Source organism: Oenanthe melanoleuca, chromosome 18, assembly GCF_029582105.1.
Source record: "Oenanthe melanoleuca isolate GR-GAL-2019-014 chromosome 18, OMel1.0, whole genome shotgun sequence".
Taxonomy (NCBI): Eukaryota; Metazoa; Chordata; class Aves; order Passeriformes; family Muscicapidae; genus Oenanthe; species Oenanthe melanoleuca.
Genome location: NC_079351.1, coordinates 8,653,945 through 8,671,127, shown reverse-complemented (window position 1 = coordinate 8,671,127; position 17,183 = coordinate 8,653,945). Strand labels below are relative to the sequence as shown.

At 39.7% G+C, this 17,183-nt stretch overlaps 1 protein-coding gene across 1 annotated transcript in view; it reads right to left on the bottom strand.

Annotated features, from left to right (window-relative positions):
- Positions 1–17,183, bottom strand: part of TBCD (tubulin folding cofactor D) — a 114,511-nt gene that overhangs the window by 29,082 nt on the left and 68,246 nt on the right. The window contains exons 19-27 of the mRNA XM_056506014.1: positions 16,663–16,743; positions 15,856–15,929; positions 14,872–14,989; positions 13,993–14,053; positions 12,648–12,670; positions 5,874–5,905; positions 3,819–3,881; positions 3,316–3,392; positions 1,120–1,201 (exon numbers count right to left, since the gene is read on the bottom strand). Coding sequence (XP_056361989.1) covers positions 1,120–1,201; positions 3,316–3,392; positions 3,819–3,881; positions 5,874–5,905; positions 12,648–12,670; positions 13,993–14,053; positions 14,872–14,989; positions 15,856–15,929; positions 16,663–16,743 — 611 coding nt within the window. The remainder of the gene's footprint in view (positions 1–1,119; positions 1,202–3,315; positions 3,393–3,818; positions 3,882–5,873; positions 5,906–12,647; positions 12,671–13,992; positions 14,054–14,871; positions 14,990–15,855; positions 15,930–16,662; positions 16,744–17,183) is intronic.

Here is a 17,183-nt window from a genome sequence, read left to right as displayed (position 1 = left end):
ATGACCTTTCCCTGAGGTTGAGGGGATTTTATCTGCCTTGGTTCCATATCACATCTTCCCATGCTGCCCACAAAGAATCTGGCAGGCAGGGCCAAACTGCAGGAGGGAAAGAATCATTTTGGGATTTGGGTTTCTTTGGGGTTTTTTTGTTTTGTTTTGTTTTGTTTTTTTGTTTGTTTGGTTGGTTGTTTTGGGTTTTTTTTGACAAAAAACTTAGAGATTCAGCACTATATGAAATACTTTAAAATCAGGATAGGCTGCTTTTATAGTCCAGCCCTAATGTCTTGGGGCATGGACTACATGGGAATACATAGGTGATCAACATCAAGTTCATTTTGGGAACAACTCTAAGACAAATAAATAATAAGGTATTTTGTTACTTGATTTAATAATGGCAAAAAAATAGAAAAATAAATCAATATTTTATTAGGTACATGTAAATTCACCATTAAATTTGAGAAACAAGAACATAAACGTTGGTATCTTAAAATATTTATCTGTACAATCCAGTAATTTGTCTCTGATGGACATGATACAATCTGATCCTTGAAACAAAGTAAGGTACAAGAAAAGCAGTACAAAAATAGATGCTGATTCATATGCCCCTAAGAGAAGTTTAAGCCTCCTCCTGTACTACTGATCAAAAATACAAACACATGAACTCTCACATGCACATTTACCAGAACTCTGGGTGTCTTTTCTATCCTTTTCTTATCCCTTAGTAATTCTTCTGTAAATCAGCCATGATCCCTGGCAGAGTTTATCAAAATAGGATGTGAAAAAGGTTCACTTTGTTAAAATTTAGGATTTTAGAAACATATCATCTTTGTTTCTTTGCTTTACAGTATGGAATAGAAAATCAACATAAATTTGCCTTGTATTATTATGGTGGTACCTTCTATTCACCTCCAGCCTAAAGCCAGCAAAACCCCTGAGACATTTCCTACACTTCCAGCTGTCACTTTTCAGATAACTTTCAGCAGTCAGTTATTTTTTCCTGAAGAATTTTAAGTTCCTTTAAAACCAGTGATGCCCCTCCCCATCCTGTGCAATACCTCTAAAGTGCAAGTTTGGTCCAGCCCAGTATTCTGTGCCTGTATGTTAAACATGAATCATTACCCTGCAGAGCTGGATCAGCTTCTCCCTTCTCATTGATGTAAAATTCATTGCACAGAGCAGCCAGTGCAGACACTGCAGACTCCTGCAACACAAACACATTCACTCACCTCATGTGCTCTTAGAATTTTTAAGGAAAAAGAAAGTGGGTTAAAAAAAACAAACAAGAAAATCCTTTCAGATACTGGCATTTCTTCCCAGTACTGGTTTAGTAACGAAACTTATATAAGGAAAAAACAGATTTTAATCTTATTTTTTCAATATGACCAATAAACTAAATTAGCATTTAAGACAACAATAGTAAAGTATGAATGTATTTTCAGTTCAGATGAAAGACCTCCAGGATGACACAGCATTACAAAACACACAAGTCATTTTCTCATCTTCCATATACTGATGCCAGACTGACAAGAAACAAATTCTGTTTCCCCAGGGAGCTACAGAAAAGAACACGGACTGAAGGCTAGAAACAAAAAAGCCCAAACATCCAGGAGCACAGGCCTTGTGTCCTGTCTTAACTGGTTTAGAAAAGGATCAATGTTGTGTATTACACCTGAGCCTCCTCATTTTTAGAGTGGTTTCAGTTACTGATACAGAACACAAAATAACTCAGCTGCTATTTCAGAAAGCACATAATAGTTTTTCTCATAGAATTTATGGCTGAATTATACTTTTTCAGCTGATAATATAATGTTACCCCAAATTATAATAAATTTGAAAGCACACAAAAGCTATGCATTGTTCACTTCATGTTAATAGTAACAATACTTATTAACACTCATGTTCTCCAGGTATAAGAAATCTCAAATGTAACACAGAAATCCTGCCCAGCTGATACATTCTGCCCTCAAAGATACCTCAGACAAGTTCTCTATGCAAAATCAAAGACTTGAAAGAAAACCAGCACTCACCTAAACAATGTTCTAACTACCACAGGCATTACAGTAGTAAAATATGCAGAATTTCTAACGCTGTAAATCAGGGCCCTTTAAAGGCCAAATTATCCAACTTCTGCCATGGGCAGGGACCAGACCAGATTGCTCAGATATTTCATTTTCTAAATTAAATGTTTTGCACCTTAAATGTACAAAGTTAAACTGGAAGAGAATACTGTATGTCATGAAAAAAGACTACTTTTCAACATCTTAAGCGTTGCCTTTAAAATAATTTCTCTCTAAAACAGAAACAAATAAGTGAGAATTGCCATTTACTAAACACATTTTGCTTGGTTTTAACTGATGTTTACCAAAGTCAAAATTCTCTACAGCCTGTAATTAATTCTTCTAAGCTTTTGGTTTAGAAGTTCCAGTTATAAAACATACCAACACTTTGAATAAATTGTTAATGCCAAAAGAATAACCTAAGAATTCAAATTTCCTTTTTTTAATTTTCTTCAGGGATTTGGATACACTCCAGTCTCCTCTGTCTCCCAAGAACAACTTTAAAAGATGAGCTGCAAGGTACCTGAAGTGTCTTTTTATCTTATTACTAAAACCTAACCCAGTGAACACAGTATGTTAAATTCAGATTGTCTGTAAGCTCTAGCAGGGCAGACAAATTGCCTTTATAATTCAGCAGAACATTTAAGAGCACAAGATCAAACTGCCATGAGATTTCTTGGGAAAATTAAAGTGAATAACTGGAGGTGTTAAGATGATGTAAATAAAACAGCATGAGACATATCCATCAGTGGATTTAATATTCAGAATCAGAGCAGTCTGAGAGCACAGAACAAGGATTTGCAGCAGAGATTATTGGAAAATTTAAACTCCTTGTCTTGAATAACACTGGTACCTCACACCAATGTCTGCAGAGTTACCAAATGCCTTCATACCTGTGGACATCCTTAATTCTCACATTCTCAATTCTCCCAAGAGTTCTGTGAAACCACACATATTGCAGGTACATCAGAACAGAAGCAGAACACCCTGTAAATGTAATCAGAGCCTCCAGGCTCCTCACCCTGTCCAAGGTACAGACAAGAACAACTTTGGGGACAACTGCTCCAGTATTCATCAGAAAGGTCCACTGGAATCTTGAGGAATTCAGAATATACTTTTTAAATACCCCTTCTCACACATCTAAGAAACAAACATTCAAGAACCAATAAGATCCCAAGGATAATCCACCAAAGGAAAGCAAAAGTATTTTTATTTCTGTACTGAATGTGACCACATGAAGGAGGAGAAATTATTGTACCTTTATATGCTGTCGTGCAGCACTGGAAACAAGAGTGAGATGTCTTAGACTGTCATTTATTAACCACTGCCAACCACCTGGAACAGCAAGGAACACAAACAGCTTTCACTTTTCTTACATTCTGAACTTCAACACTCTCCATTCAATTTTTCCACAGACCAGCAATTATACAGATCAACCTGTGTCCTTCGTTTTCCAAGCTAAGCAAGGCTGTGACTCCCAGTCCAGCTCCTCCAGAATGGATCACCATGCCCACAGTGAACACCCCAGCCTGGTGATGCTGAGTACTGCTCATTCTATTTTTTGTCAAGTTAACAGCTAAAAACCAAATCTTCAAATTGCATCAGCATCTGCTGCAGCATTTGTCTATCTTTTTAGTACTTTTAATGTGTTAGGCCACCCAAGTCCATTAATTTTACTTCTGTGAAAAGCATAATTTGTTAATATTTTAGTTTAATGAATAGTTTCCACAATCATGGAAGGTTATTTAAAACAGGACATACCAATTATTGGATCTCCTCTAAATGGCATTTTTGATAGAGACAACTTTTCAATTAAAGTGCAGACTGTAAGAAAAGAAGTGATAAAAAGTTAAACACCCCCCCCAGAAAAGAGAAATTGTAGCAATTTTGAAGAAACAACCACAGGAAGTTGCATTAGCATTAATTTTAAATTGAAAACTATTTTTAAATAGGTGTTCAAAATAAGGGAAATTAAACACGGAAAGGAAATTACATTTGTACAAAAATCACAAATGAGGCATTAGCTCTCCTCTGACTTGAGTCAGTCCCACCATCCATGTAAATCCCTTGTTTGGTGAGATGTTTTCCCCCTCTGCCATTCAAGGTGTGCACATACATATCAGCCACTTTTTTTTTGCTATACAGTCTGGAAATGGCAGTGTAGCATCAGTGATACAAACCAACTGAGACAAGGATAATATTATAGCCACTAAAAACTATTCAAATATATGACAGGTTTTCCTACTTCTTATTCACATTGTTTTTGAACCTCCAAGGAGTGGCATTTGCTCACTGCACAGAGCTGGGAGCTATGAAACTGGATGCAGCTTTATTTCCTTTGATATTTGCAATACATGAGGACATCCTTTTAATAACAAAGGCCTCATTATTTTTAATCTACAAACTTATAAGAGTTCTATGCTTACAAACCCACTTTGAGAATTGTTTTTTCTAATGTTTTGAGGCTTTTTTGGGGAATGGAGATTAACACAGTAAACACAGCAAATTTTCTAACAGATTGACTGTACTGCTCAAATGAAAACTCAGCACTTGGGGAATACCACTATCTTTCACCTCCTGAGGTTCAGTTCAAATAAATGAGATTGGTGTAACTCCATCCCACTGCCTGGCTGCTTCAGAGGTGGTGCAGAGGAGGAAAAGGACAGAAGAAGGTGCTATATAAAGTAATGCCACTGTTTTGTTTTCCACTCCTCCCACAACTTGATTTTTGACTCTTCCTCTGGGCTCTGTAAATAGCTCACCATCTTCATTTATAACCAACTTACTGGGCTCCAAATCTACTCTTGAACTCACTCCTCACTATGGCAGTGTCACACAAAATCCTCTCAATACTGTGTGTCAGCTTCTCTGTGCTAATATTTATTCACAGACAAGGTTAAGAGCAATGTGACTAAACCCAAGTCTCTTGGGGCTCCTCCTTAGTTCTCTGCACTTCTTTGTGCTCTATTGTGGTTGAGACCATCATCTTCATTAGACATGCAGGCAATTTGTGGAACATTTTCAATTCTTCTCTTATTCCACCTACACAGTTGTATCATGCCAAAATACTGCCATTTGTACTTCTCCAAAACCATGAAATGGTTCAGCTGCTTAAAAGCAAAAACATATCACAAAAAACCCTATTCCTTCAGCTTGCATTTTCACTGTAATCTCACTCAAATCCCCTTGCTCTTCCACCTCAGTACTGAAACTCTTTTACCCACAAGGTCTGGGTGGCTTCAGATCTTCCAAGCTGGAATCTGCTCTGCAGCACTTCCTTCATTCAACTCACAAGCAGGAAACCAAGTGGGCATCATTTCCTCATCCACCCAGCCTACTTCCTCCTGCAACACCCTTCCTTTTTACAGCATAAGACAATCTTCAAAATCCATCTTTTCTGTGATGCCATGCTCCCCACAGACTGCTGTTTATATGGTCTTCATGCTTCACTTCTGTGCACACACATGTTATGATAAAATCATTATTTCCACCATGGCTTCTGTCTCAAAGAGATTATATCTCTTCTGATATCACTGAAAGAAGACAGCTCAACCCTGAAAAAACTTTACTGTGTGCAACAACAGAAGGACACAGCCCAGAACCATCTCCAGCTCTTACACAGAGTTATTCCAAGTGTGTTGGCACCCCATGTCCTGGTACACCCATCTGCTGATTGGCCTCCAAAGTTTGTATTTTTTAATTACTGTGCAGACTTATACATTCAACACAACATATGCAAAACGACCTGGGAACACATAAACAGCCAGATTGCTCAGGGCACCTCTCGTGCTGGCCCACCCCAGCTGTGGTACTCACCAGCTGGTCTCATCAGCTCTCCACCTAAACCCCTGCAAAACAGAAACAGCCTTCAGCACCTGAGTGTGTATTGCCCACAGTGAGGCAAAAGCATCTCAAAACCATTGCAGAATGGAAGCAGAGCACAAAATATCCATGGTTTTGTATTTGATCAACTCTGCTTCCTTTTAAATCAACTTTTCTTGACTTCAGCATGATTAATACAAAACCTCTCCTGAATATTAAGCTTTCTTCTTGCAAAAATGCACTCTCTTAGTCTTCCTAATTTTTACTGTGAATAATAAAAAGACTGTCAAGTTCATCCTGCTTTTCTTTCCACTTACTTCAGAAACACTCCAAGCCCATGAGACCAGCCAAAGGATTTTCCACATTTAGTCTCTACCAGCTTCTGATTTCCACAGGTGAAAAGGGACTACATGCATTTTTTAAATAAAATCATATCTGTAAAACTAAATAGAAACTTCCCAGTTCCCATTTTCACATATGTTAACTGCTTCCCTCTCCTGGTGAGACTGATCACCCTTCTCCTTTCCTGCTCAAGCCCCCTCCCAGGTGATTCTGAGGAACACATCAGAAAAGGGAGAGAAACAAATGGCTCAAGCTATTTCAGACCCTGCTGAGGGGTAAAAGTGTGTTCCTCAAGGGTGGTTTCATCAGCTCAGACCTCAGCCTAGTTCCTCTATCTGAACGTCAGCCTGGCCAGTAACAGCAATGGGAGAAGAAAATCTGAACTGGGCAGAAAGTGGGGAGAGGGAAAAGCATCCTGGAGATGGCAGAGCCTGTTTCCATTCCTCGGCTTCTCCTCACCCCACCGAGCACTGGCTGCTGCTGTCTGGATACCACCCCCAGGGCAATGCCCGAGGTGTTTCACTGTGTCACTCTGTGTTACCTTCTGTGGCTTCATTGTTCCATTCTGTGAACCTTTGACCTCCCCTTCCTTTGGATATTTCCTCCCCTGACTCCTTATTGTCTCCCTTCACTTCTGCTGGAATATTTCCTCCCCGAGGTGTGCCAAACCCTTAATCACCTGTTTGCCTGTCCATGCTCTGGCAGAAACTCCCAGCAAGGGGAGCAACAACGAAGACTTGTTTATTTGCTTGTTGTTTTTTGTTTATTTTAAACATCTTCTTCCCTCCTCTCCTCCTCCCTCCCCACAACAAAATTAGTAGCTGTGCTCAGAAGGCCAGCTTAGCAATCCTAACAATTCTTACAACTTTATCCCACTGTATGAGCTTCAAAAGCCTGAACATTTTTGAAACACGTTTTTCCATTCCACACAAGGAGGTCCCTTCTGTAACATGCTCCAGGTTTTTGACTGCTCAACAATTTCATTGGAGTTTCAGGCAGTGCAGAGATGCCAACTCCACAATATTCTCATTTGTCATAGCTCAGCACTTCCTTTAATTGAGAAAGTTCTGCTTTCCACAATCAATACAACTCAGGCTGAATTTAATAATCCCCATCTCAGTTTATCATTGTAGGAAGTAAGCACAGATTCTACATCCTCATGCTGATAAGGTCTGTGTATTGCCTACTCCACCTTCCTGCCATGCTGTCTGCTCTCCAGCTTCTAAAAAATTTAAATTAGAAAGCAAAAAAGGCAATGCAAGGAGAAGAGACAGTGGCAAAAACAGGTGACTGATGTGGCAAGCCTTGCTTCCTCTTCCATACTTCTTCTCCCCTTTATTTTGCCTTCACCCATTCCTTGCCTTTTGTCTGTAGCCTTACTGCAAATGAGTACAAAATAATCACCTTGCAAATGTGTTTGGTGTGCAGCAGAGTCTGCTGATGCAGGGATTCAGATATGGACTGCTCTGTTCCAACTACAAAGCAAGAACTGACTCACAAAGGCTGCTCTTCTCCATTTCCTTGCACTGCCAAGAAGGAAGTCAGGCCACTTCAAGCTGTGCTGATGGTAATAATTTGAGTGCTATCCCTTCCTCTGGCGTTTCCCCAACTGCATTTAACTCCAGAGTTTAGAGCCTCTCTGAGGATGGCTGTCCCCATGCAAGAATGCAGAAAGGTGACAGGGATTTGCATAGCAACTCTTCCACGTGGCACAAACTCCAACCCAATCCCTGCTGGGTGCCACCACGACCTGTGTGTGCTCCTCTGCAAAGCTTCCCCAGCTGGTTCTTGCCCAGACACTCTGGATGTTCACCAATACAGCCAATTTTTCCCCCTTTCCACAGCTCATGCATATTGCACTCTTAAAAACCAAGAATTCTATTGGAATCCAGGATCTTTCCTCAGCCAGTGCTTGGTTTGTCAAACATGATGCACATCTTTCTATTGGCTTTATCTCACTCCACAGTATTTCACTAAATTAAAAAGATACGGATCTACCTAATTCAGAGATTCTGAATTTTGCTGTACAGTCAGTATTCTTTCTTTTTTATTCCAAAGACACATCCACAAGTTGCATCACATTATTAGATGTACCTGTTTCAAGCTTTAATTATTAATTCAATTTGCAAATTGACTGATGCAGTGCCCAGGTTCCACAAGCTCCTAAGCATTCCTTCATGTGTGCAGTTCCACAGCAATGCTTCTCTCCTAGAAACATCCTGGGGTGAGTCACAATTTATGTGTTGAAAATAAAATACATAATCCCTTGCAGAACTGACAAATTAACATTACTGACCTAAGAATGACAGTATCTATTTTATAATTACATTGGCTTGCATCAGAACCAGTGACAGTGCTGTTCTCAGGGCATAAAGAAGTTCAAAGTACTTTTGTGGATTTATTTTTTAATTATTTTAAGCCTGCTGCTTTTTGTGAGAAGGCCAGAATTCCTCTTTAAGATAATAAAAAAGCAGTAACTGAAGCTGTCTAGAATTAAAAAGCATCTGTTTTCACAGATATTCAAATCTGAAGCTAAAAGTACTGGAATAGCTGAGGAGTTGTAAATACTGGATTTTGAGAAAGCTGAGAACACGTATTTCACCTCCATATGAACAGCAACCAAGCATTTTCCTTGGGAACTCTTTGTCCTAAAAGAACTGAGGATTCTTTAAAGGTCCAAGTTGCACATTCCCTGGGTTTTGCAGGTACAGAATGGCTTTGTCAGAGGGCACACAAGGAGGGGAAGAGAAAGCCCTGAGCACAGCAGAACAGATTAACAAAGCTTTCATGGCCAACCCTTCAAGATGCACAGAATAAACCACACTAACATGAGAAACACCAACTTTTAGGCTACTGTAAATTCATATGCCACATTGTATTCTAACACCAGAATGCTACAGGTGAAATCCTGGCTCTGTGGAAGTCAAAGCTTTCCCAGTGGCTGCAGTTTGTAGCAGAAGAATTTCACCTTACAACTCTTCAACATCTCACAGAACCATCCAGCTCCTGGATGCACAAAACCATTTGAACCTGCAAGAACTGTTGCAAAGCTGGAATTCTTTGCTGATTAAGCTCATATGCCTAAAAAACTCTTTTAGGCAGATGAATGCCAAGAAACACATTTGCCCTGAAACCATCAAGATTAGTTACAACCTTCAAGGTCTTTGAAACGAGACGAGTTTCTCTTTTGCCCAGCACCTGTCAACACCTGCGGGCTCCCTTACTCTGCTGGAAAAGCCGAAACTCAGAAGGTGCAGCTTCAACTGACACTGGCTGCTCCTCCAAGCTCCTAAAAGTGCTGGGCTGCCACAGCTGACGTGCTGCAGAGCCAGGGGTGAGCTCAGAGGCAGGCTGGGTGTGCAGCACGTCGCAGGCACCGCGCTGCCCGGCGTGGGAGGCGCTGACGAACACCCCGACACATCCAGCCTGGATGGATCCCTCAAGGGCCAAGAAACAGCATGGGCTGAGATACAGAGCACTGCAACCACCTGCAGGCAGCCCAGCACCTCCATAGCCATTCCTCATCTCTGGGCATCCAGGCCTGTGCTATCAGACCCAGAACTGGCTGCAAGGAAGCTAAAAAATACTCTGAACATCTGTTCAGCTGAATAGTCACTCAAGATCCTCAGACTAGATGAGGCAGTTTCAGAGAATCTTAACACAACTACTGTTAAAATACTGTTTTCTTGAAGACTTTTCATATTATTGAATCACAGAATCATTTAGGCTGGAAAAGACCTTTAAGATCATTGAGTCCAACCACTGCTACGACAAACCTAACCCTTTTTAAAGGTGTTAAAACCTTTTAAACTAAACTCTTTTCAACACATCTTTTCAATCTAGGTTTTCACAGATGGTAAAAACCAGTGATGGTGAATGCACCACTGCACTGGGTAGCTTCACAAACCTTTGAGTAGAGTATGTTTTTCCAACATCAATTTAAATCTTCCTTGGTGCAACTTAGGGCCATTTCCTCTTCCCTATCGCTTGTTATTTGGGAGGAGGAACATTGAGAATGAGTCCAAGGTCTCACATGTACAAGAGAAACAGATCTGCTACAAAAAAACAGCTTCTAACCATGCTGGGGCAGTGGGAGCAGGATAAAATCAGGCTGACTACTGACTCTGTGTTTAAACCAGCAGAGTGATTTTCTAACCCAGGTATAGCACAGCTGAAGGCATCAGATGCCACAAGTTTTCATCTTAGGTTTTTATAATAAAAGTGCCATTTAAAACAAAATACAGCACAATTTTTATAACTTCATAACCTAGACAGCCCTAAACAGGCACAGAGGCAGATGCTTTACAGGGTATGGTTTGCATATACCTTGGTGTAACCCCCACACAGAAACCCAGAAACTCCTGCACAACCCACAGCTGGAAGTGCACATGCAAATGCTCAAACCAACCAGCTCCTCCAGACAAACCAGTGCATCAGATGTGTCAGGATCAAGGCTAATGGCAGGAAGTACACACTGATGTGCCTGGACTTGCAGGCTCCTTTGTATTATGGTAAACCCAGAAAGGACTTCTGCAGGAGGACAGAAAAATACTTGTATTTAAAAAAAATTAGTAATACAGTAGAAGATGGGATTTTCTACAAGTAGCATAAAAAATTTTGAATGCTTCAAGTATATTCAAAACTGAGACTGACTGCAGTATAACTCAAAAGAGGACTGTGTAAAGGATAATTTATGGTGATTTTTCAAAATCAGGTTAAAGATGGTGCAAGAACTGCTAAACAAAATAAGATGGTAGAGCAGCTCTATGAGTGTCTCCATTACAGCACTTTGGCTTTCTCTTGTTTGACTTGAGGTCCTCATGGATTCAACAGAATCAGACAATCAAGAAATTCATGATCCATCATCCAGCTTAAAATTTATAAATTGCAACTTGGTAAAAAATATATAAAAAAAAAGAATAATTCTGCATTTCTACACTTTACTTCCTTTTCCCTTTCTCAGAGGGCAAAAAATTCCCTAAAACAGCTTGATCAAAGCATTAAAATCCCTTCAGTCCCTGACAAAGTTGTTTAGTGGCCAGAAGTGAAAACAAAAGATCTGATAAACAGTTAAGACATGTGGCCAGATGCTCTTTGTTAATACAGTTTAAAAACTTGAAACACAAATAACAAACACAGGTTTTCAACATTCCTCCAAGATGCTGTTAACACTGAAAATTCCCAGTAGCAATTTCTCAAATGGAAATCTTTGGAATATTATGTGCAATAATTACTCATCATGAAACGAGTTTGGCTTGTTTCACTAAATGCTTGCCCAGCAACACTCAAATTGTTGGTTTGTTTTTATAACCTAGTTTATTTTTCTTGTCCCATTTTAAAATACTTTATGCATACTGTTATTTTACAATATGGATTAGGGCAGACATCTCTGTCTCAGCTAAGTATGAGGGCAAACAGAAGTGAATCAATCTTGCTTGGAGTTGAATTAGAACTCTTATCTAGAACAAAAACATTTCTGTAGGCATCTTATAAATACCATTAAGTGCAAGAAGTGCACATTATGACAAAAACAAATTACACCCAAGCTCCACCCTGACATTAAAGAATTTATGGAAGCCAAGAGAGCCACCCACAAAGACATGAATATACAGTATCAGCACTAAGCCCATCTACCAGCCCAAGCTCACTTGGGGCTGGAAGTGTCACATTTCTCCGGATGACTCCTCAAGAAGTAAATTTTATCCTTTTTTCAGAAAGCTTCATGATTAAAGAAACTGGCATAAAAATTCTTTAACCTGTAATTAAGAATTAAATTTAAAAACTAGTTCAGGTTTACTGCTTTTCAGGGAAGGCACATGTGAAGAAGTGAACTAAAAATGACCAAAAAATGTTGTCAGTTCAAGGAGGAAAAACCCTCACTTGCATATACAGTTATTAGGGAATACAAGTCATGATGATTTGATTTCCTTAAATTTAGAAGCAAACTCTGAAGTCATACACCAGTTTTAATTCACATGTACTTAACAGCTCCTTAAGCAATATCCCATAATTTCCTGGAAGCTTCAACAAATAGGAAATGAAAAACAACTTAGTGAAAACTCATTTACATTTTCTTTGTCGCAAGAGTTGAAAAATTGCCCTGAACCTTTTGCAATGCTCCTGTCCTGCTTGTCACACAGGGTGATGAAAGGAATTCTGGAACAGGGAGGCAGGAAGGGAGGGAAGGAAGGAAAGGAAGGAAAGGAAGGAAAGGAAGGAAAGGAAGGAAAGGAGGAAGGAAGGAACTTGGGCTCAAGGTCAATTCTGCAGCCCCTTATGAACCCTTGCAGACAAATTACCTGAGGGACTGGGGTGGGTGTCCCTAATTGTACAATCTCTACCCCCTTTCCCAGATCCTAGTTTCATTCCTTTTAACTGACATTTTCCAAGATGAAAAATTATGGTTTTGCATCTTTTTTTTCTTACCTGTACAACTGACGACTGCAAAGCTAGGGGGGGGAAAAAAAGCAAGACATATTAATATTAATTGAGTTAGTTTGATCCAAGTATTTTCATTTTTCCCCCTAACATGCAATGCCATATACTGTGAGCTGTGCAAAACATTAGTTAATTTTAAAAATAAAATTCAAAGGGAAAACCTCTTTAAAACAACTTCTCTATACCCATTTGAACTTTGTTTTCAAAACAGAACAATTTAACACATTCATAAAGCACTAATTTCCTGAACCCAAACTCAAGCTGCTCCTGCAAACAACCTGGAAGCCAGTTTGGATTTACAAAACAGATTTGCTTTCCACCATAGGCCCTTTTAGAATAATGATAGACTGCATTGTCTGATCACTGAAAATAACTTTGGAAGCTACAGATTGAACAGAAAAAACGTAAACAAAGGCTTAAATGTGGCTGGAAAATCTTACTTCATTCTTAATGTTACAGCAAGCCATTGTAAAAAATCAGAGATTATCACATTTCTATGTAGTAAAAGCCAAGAAACACAAATTACTTAAAATTGAGAGTTTATGCAACAGCATCATAACAATTTAAGGCCACTGTAAGTGCAGAGATGTGCTGATCAAGCTTTCAGGCATTTCAAGATGAGAAAGTTAAAGGAGGCCAAAGGTGCTTTTTCAAGCTGTGGCAGCAGCTCTGAGCTGTGCCCAGCATTAAACAGGCACCTGTGGATTTTGGTGGGTGAAGGGTGAGGTGTGACAGCACAGAGAGCTGGCACTAAAGGTCCTACAGATCCTGCAGGAACCAGCCTGAGTGCTGGAGTCTGTCTGTTCCATGCTGGGATGAACAATCCAACAACATGGGATGACTGAAAATGAAAGGGACAAACAAAGCAAAATTATCTCCACAGTATTTGGAAGTGCTCTGAGCAGGGCAAGGCTCCATTTAGCATAAGCCGAGATACAATGCATCAACTGAAATGCACAATATGACTTTTGAGGTCTATAAACAGGAAATTATGGATGCAGGGACAAGGAATGGGCTCACCAGGTGTCCCTTGAGCACAGTTATCCCAAGGCCAGTCAGAAGGATGAAGGGGGAGCAAAGACGGGGGGAAAGGAGCCAAAGCAACCCTTGGAAATGCAATTTCCAGCATCAGAGCTGGGGGCTCAGCAAGAGGCAGAAGAGCCCCCAGTGCCACTGTGTAAGACATGGACACCCAGCTGTGATAGGCTGGGGCTGTCCAAACCATTATTTGTGACAGGGTTGAGGAGGTGGAGAACAGCTGCCTTAACTGTAAATCTTTGTTAAAAATCATGCAGTATTCCAGGTTAAAAATAGATTTATGCTGGCTACAAACCTCTTGGTGAATTTGCTTGAGTCCCTCCAATGATTCTTCACTGAAATAGTGTGTTACAGATCTGTAAAAGTATACAAAATGTTTAATACAGGTTTCCTCATCATGCTGTAAACCATTTTCTTCCATAAAGTCATTGTACTTTCAAACAGAAAACCAATCATTTGATTTTCAAATTATGCTCCATAGAAATATGCAACATTTATTTTTAAATAGTTTGGCAAACACAACAACAGAAATTCTTTCCTTATCATACAGAAAACTATTCCAAAAGGCTAATAAAAAAAGTCACTTCCTAATAACATTATAATTGCCAATACACTGATAACCCTGTTCAGCTCAGTTGTATTTTTAGGCTCCAACACTTCTGTGATTTTTCTATCTATTTCAAGTACTTCCTACTACTAAAAATAATCTGGTTTTTTTGAACTTGAACACAAATTCTTCTGCTGGACACTGCTGGTAAATGTATGTCTAAATATACAGATATAATTTTATATATACCTGGACCAGCACTCATCAGCATTGAATCAGTCATTAAATGAGTGGGGAGGTTTTTCCCCAACCCTGAAGACAAAAGACTACTCCTACCCAGGAAGACAGGACACTTACAGGGAAAGAGGATTAATCTGTATTTAACTGACCACATTCAATTCTACAAGTAAGGCTGCAAGTGATCTTTTTTACTGATTATGAATTTAAGATTGAAGTCTTAAATCACTGAATAAAACGTGAAAGCTCAGCATCACTCATAAAAACAAATAAAAATTCAATGGAAATGCAGTTCAGTGAGATGAAGATTTCCATAATTATACTCAGGAAGCTTTTAATAGACCAGACATGAAAGGAAAATTTATAGTCTAGATAATCTTGCATTAATACCTATTATTCTCTTGTGCCAGTTTACACAGAGCATGGGTGATCTCAGCACAGGCAAGGATTGCCCCATGGCGTGTGTGCAGATCTGAGCCCACTGATAAAGGCAGAAGTCTTGGCAAAACTGAAAGAGATTAAATAATTTTTTTTTTAAACAAAGCAGAGCAACAGAAGACAATTCTAAATGTAATTTTGCCTGCTTAGAAATAACACTGGAAAAGCATTTCTGTAAAGTCAAGTACGGCGACCTTGTGAAAAACAAGTTTTAATGAAGTAAATTCTGACAAACCACTCTGAGCTATTTTACACTCCCAACCAACTCCCTGGCTGAAGCAAATAAAATAACATTGCTACTGGGCACTGAGCTGGCTGAGCAGTCAGGGAAGTGGGGCTTGTACTGCCATGGCATTTGATTTCTATGTTACATGTTAAATGCACTGGACGTGGACCAGGAGAGGAGCCCAGGCAAGGTCTGCCATGCAGGCTCTCAGGGGCTGGGCACTGCCTCCAGCCACATGAAACATCTGCCAGCACTGCTCAGCAACTGCAATGGGCTCAGCAAAGGACCTGGGCCCATGCTAACGAACGTGCTTACACACAGTCAGCAAGGAATTCTTCTGCAGATGTCAGGCTGGACAAGACAAAACAGATCCCCCACCCTTTGCAACATCAAAGCCTTCTCAGCAAGAGCTGGGAATCTGAGGGGTAGCTGCTGGAGTTGTTCCCACACAACTGCACCATTTATTCACCTCAGAACCAGCAGAGTCCAGTGCAGCCAGGTATCTAAGACCCACACCCCAGATAAAAACCAACCTGACAGTAATTTGTAATTTTTACATCAAAGCTGAAAATGGGTAAAGCCATCAAGGCAACTGAGCTGTATTAAGTGGCAAAGGGAAATCTTAATTTTTATTAAGTAGATTTATTAGATCTTTGGAGTTTGTCCTGCCCAAGCTGAGGCTGGCTGAGCAGAGCTCAGCTGGTACCTACCCATGTTTGCCATGTACTCAGGGGCCTGGGGAGTGATGTTATGCAGAGCTTTGGTTGCAAGTTCTCGAATAACACTGCAGAGGTACAAAAGCATTGCTGGGTTAGCAATTCAGTAGAAGCAATGTGTTAAAAAAATCATGTGAGGAAGGGACTCCTGCCCCCAAACAAAACCCAGGCAAATATTCAAAATTACAGTCATCTCTGTCCATCCTATGCTTCCCCCTTGTAAAAAAGACAACAAAACCAAAGGGCCCCCATGCAGCCAGCCTGCAGCCAGCTTTCAGTGAAGTGAAAAGGGCTCAAGGAGATAAGGAAAAACACCAGTGGTGGAACCTGAGGGCTCCTTCTGTGCACTGGCAGGGACAGAGCAGTAAACTGTCATTATTTCTCATGATGCAAACTATGATCAGCACTGATAGAATCTCACTTGTGTGATATGTACACACTTGAATCTTCCTGAACACTGAATGTGAGTAAGCACCATCTCTATGCATGAAATCTGCTTTAATTAGGATAATTGCATGGTGACAGTGTTTACCCCTCACATGCACTATATACCATATAAATGGGTTTTATTAATCTATTAACAGATTGAGGTCATGGCCAAAAGACAAAATTTATAACCCTGTTGAAGTGACAATCTGCTTAGGAGGTACAGATAATATCACCTACTACTTGCTCAGTTTCCTTCAGTCAAATGCTGTTGCAAACCCAGGTGGGAGTAAAATTCACAAAAATAATTTACAAAAGTGCAATATGCAGAACAGTCAACTCCTGGATATTAATAATTAGATTTTATGAACTTACCTATCCCAGTGGTTAATCTTCATGCTAACTAAATGATCAATCATTGGCTGTGTATACTCTGGAAAGCCAGCAATATAAACACTGAAAAAGAAGAAAACCCAGATATAGGTTAGAAATATAGTCCAGACACAGAGAGTACAGAACCAATATATGTGTGCATTTTAGCACAGCTTGTTCCAAGGGTTTAAATCCTCTGGTTTTAAGCCAATCAAAAATTACTTAAATATGCCTTCTCCTTAATGAGATGCAGCTGAATTACAGGATGGGAAACATGCTGAATTCTTGAAAAAACTTAAAATCACTTCCGTACAACTTTCCAATTGTTTCTAAAACCTGTTCAACATACAACAAGCTTGGCATTCAATCCCATTGTTACATTACAGAAAATCCAGATGTGTATATTAACCTCAATAACTTTTTCAGACTGGAGAAACACATCACAAGACAGAGGAAAAGCAAGTTACAGAAATGTGTTAAATCTTCATAAATACAATGGCCCAAATGGAAAAGGGGTTTTCAAT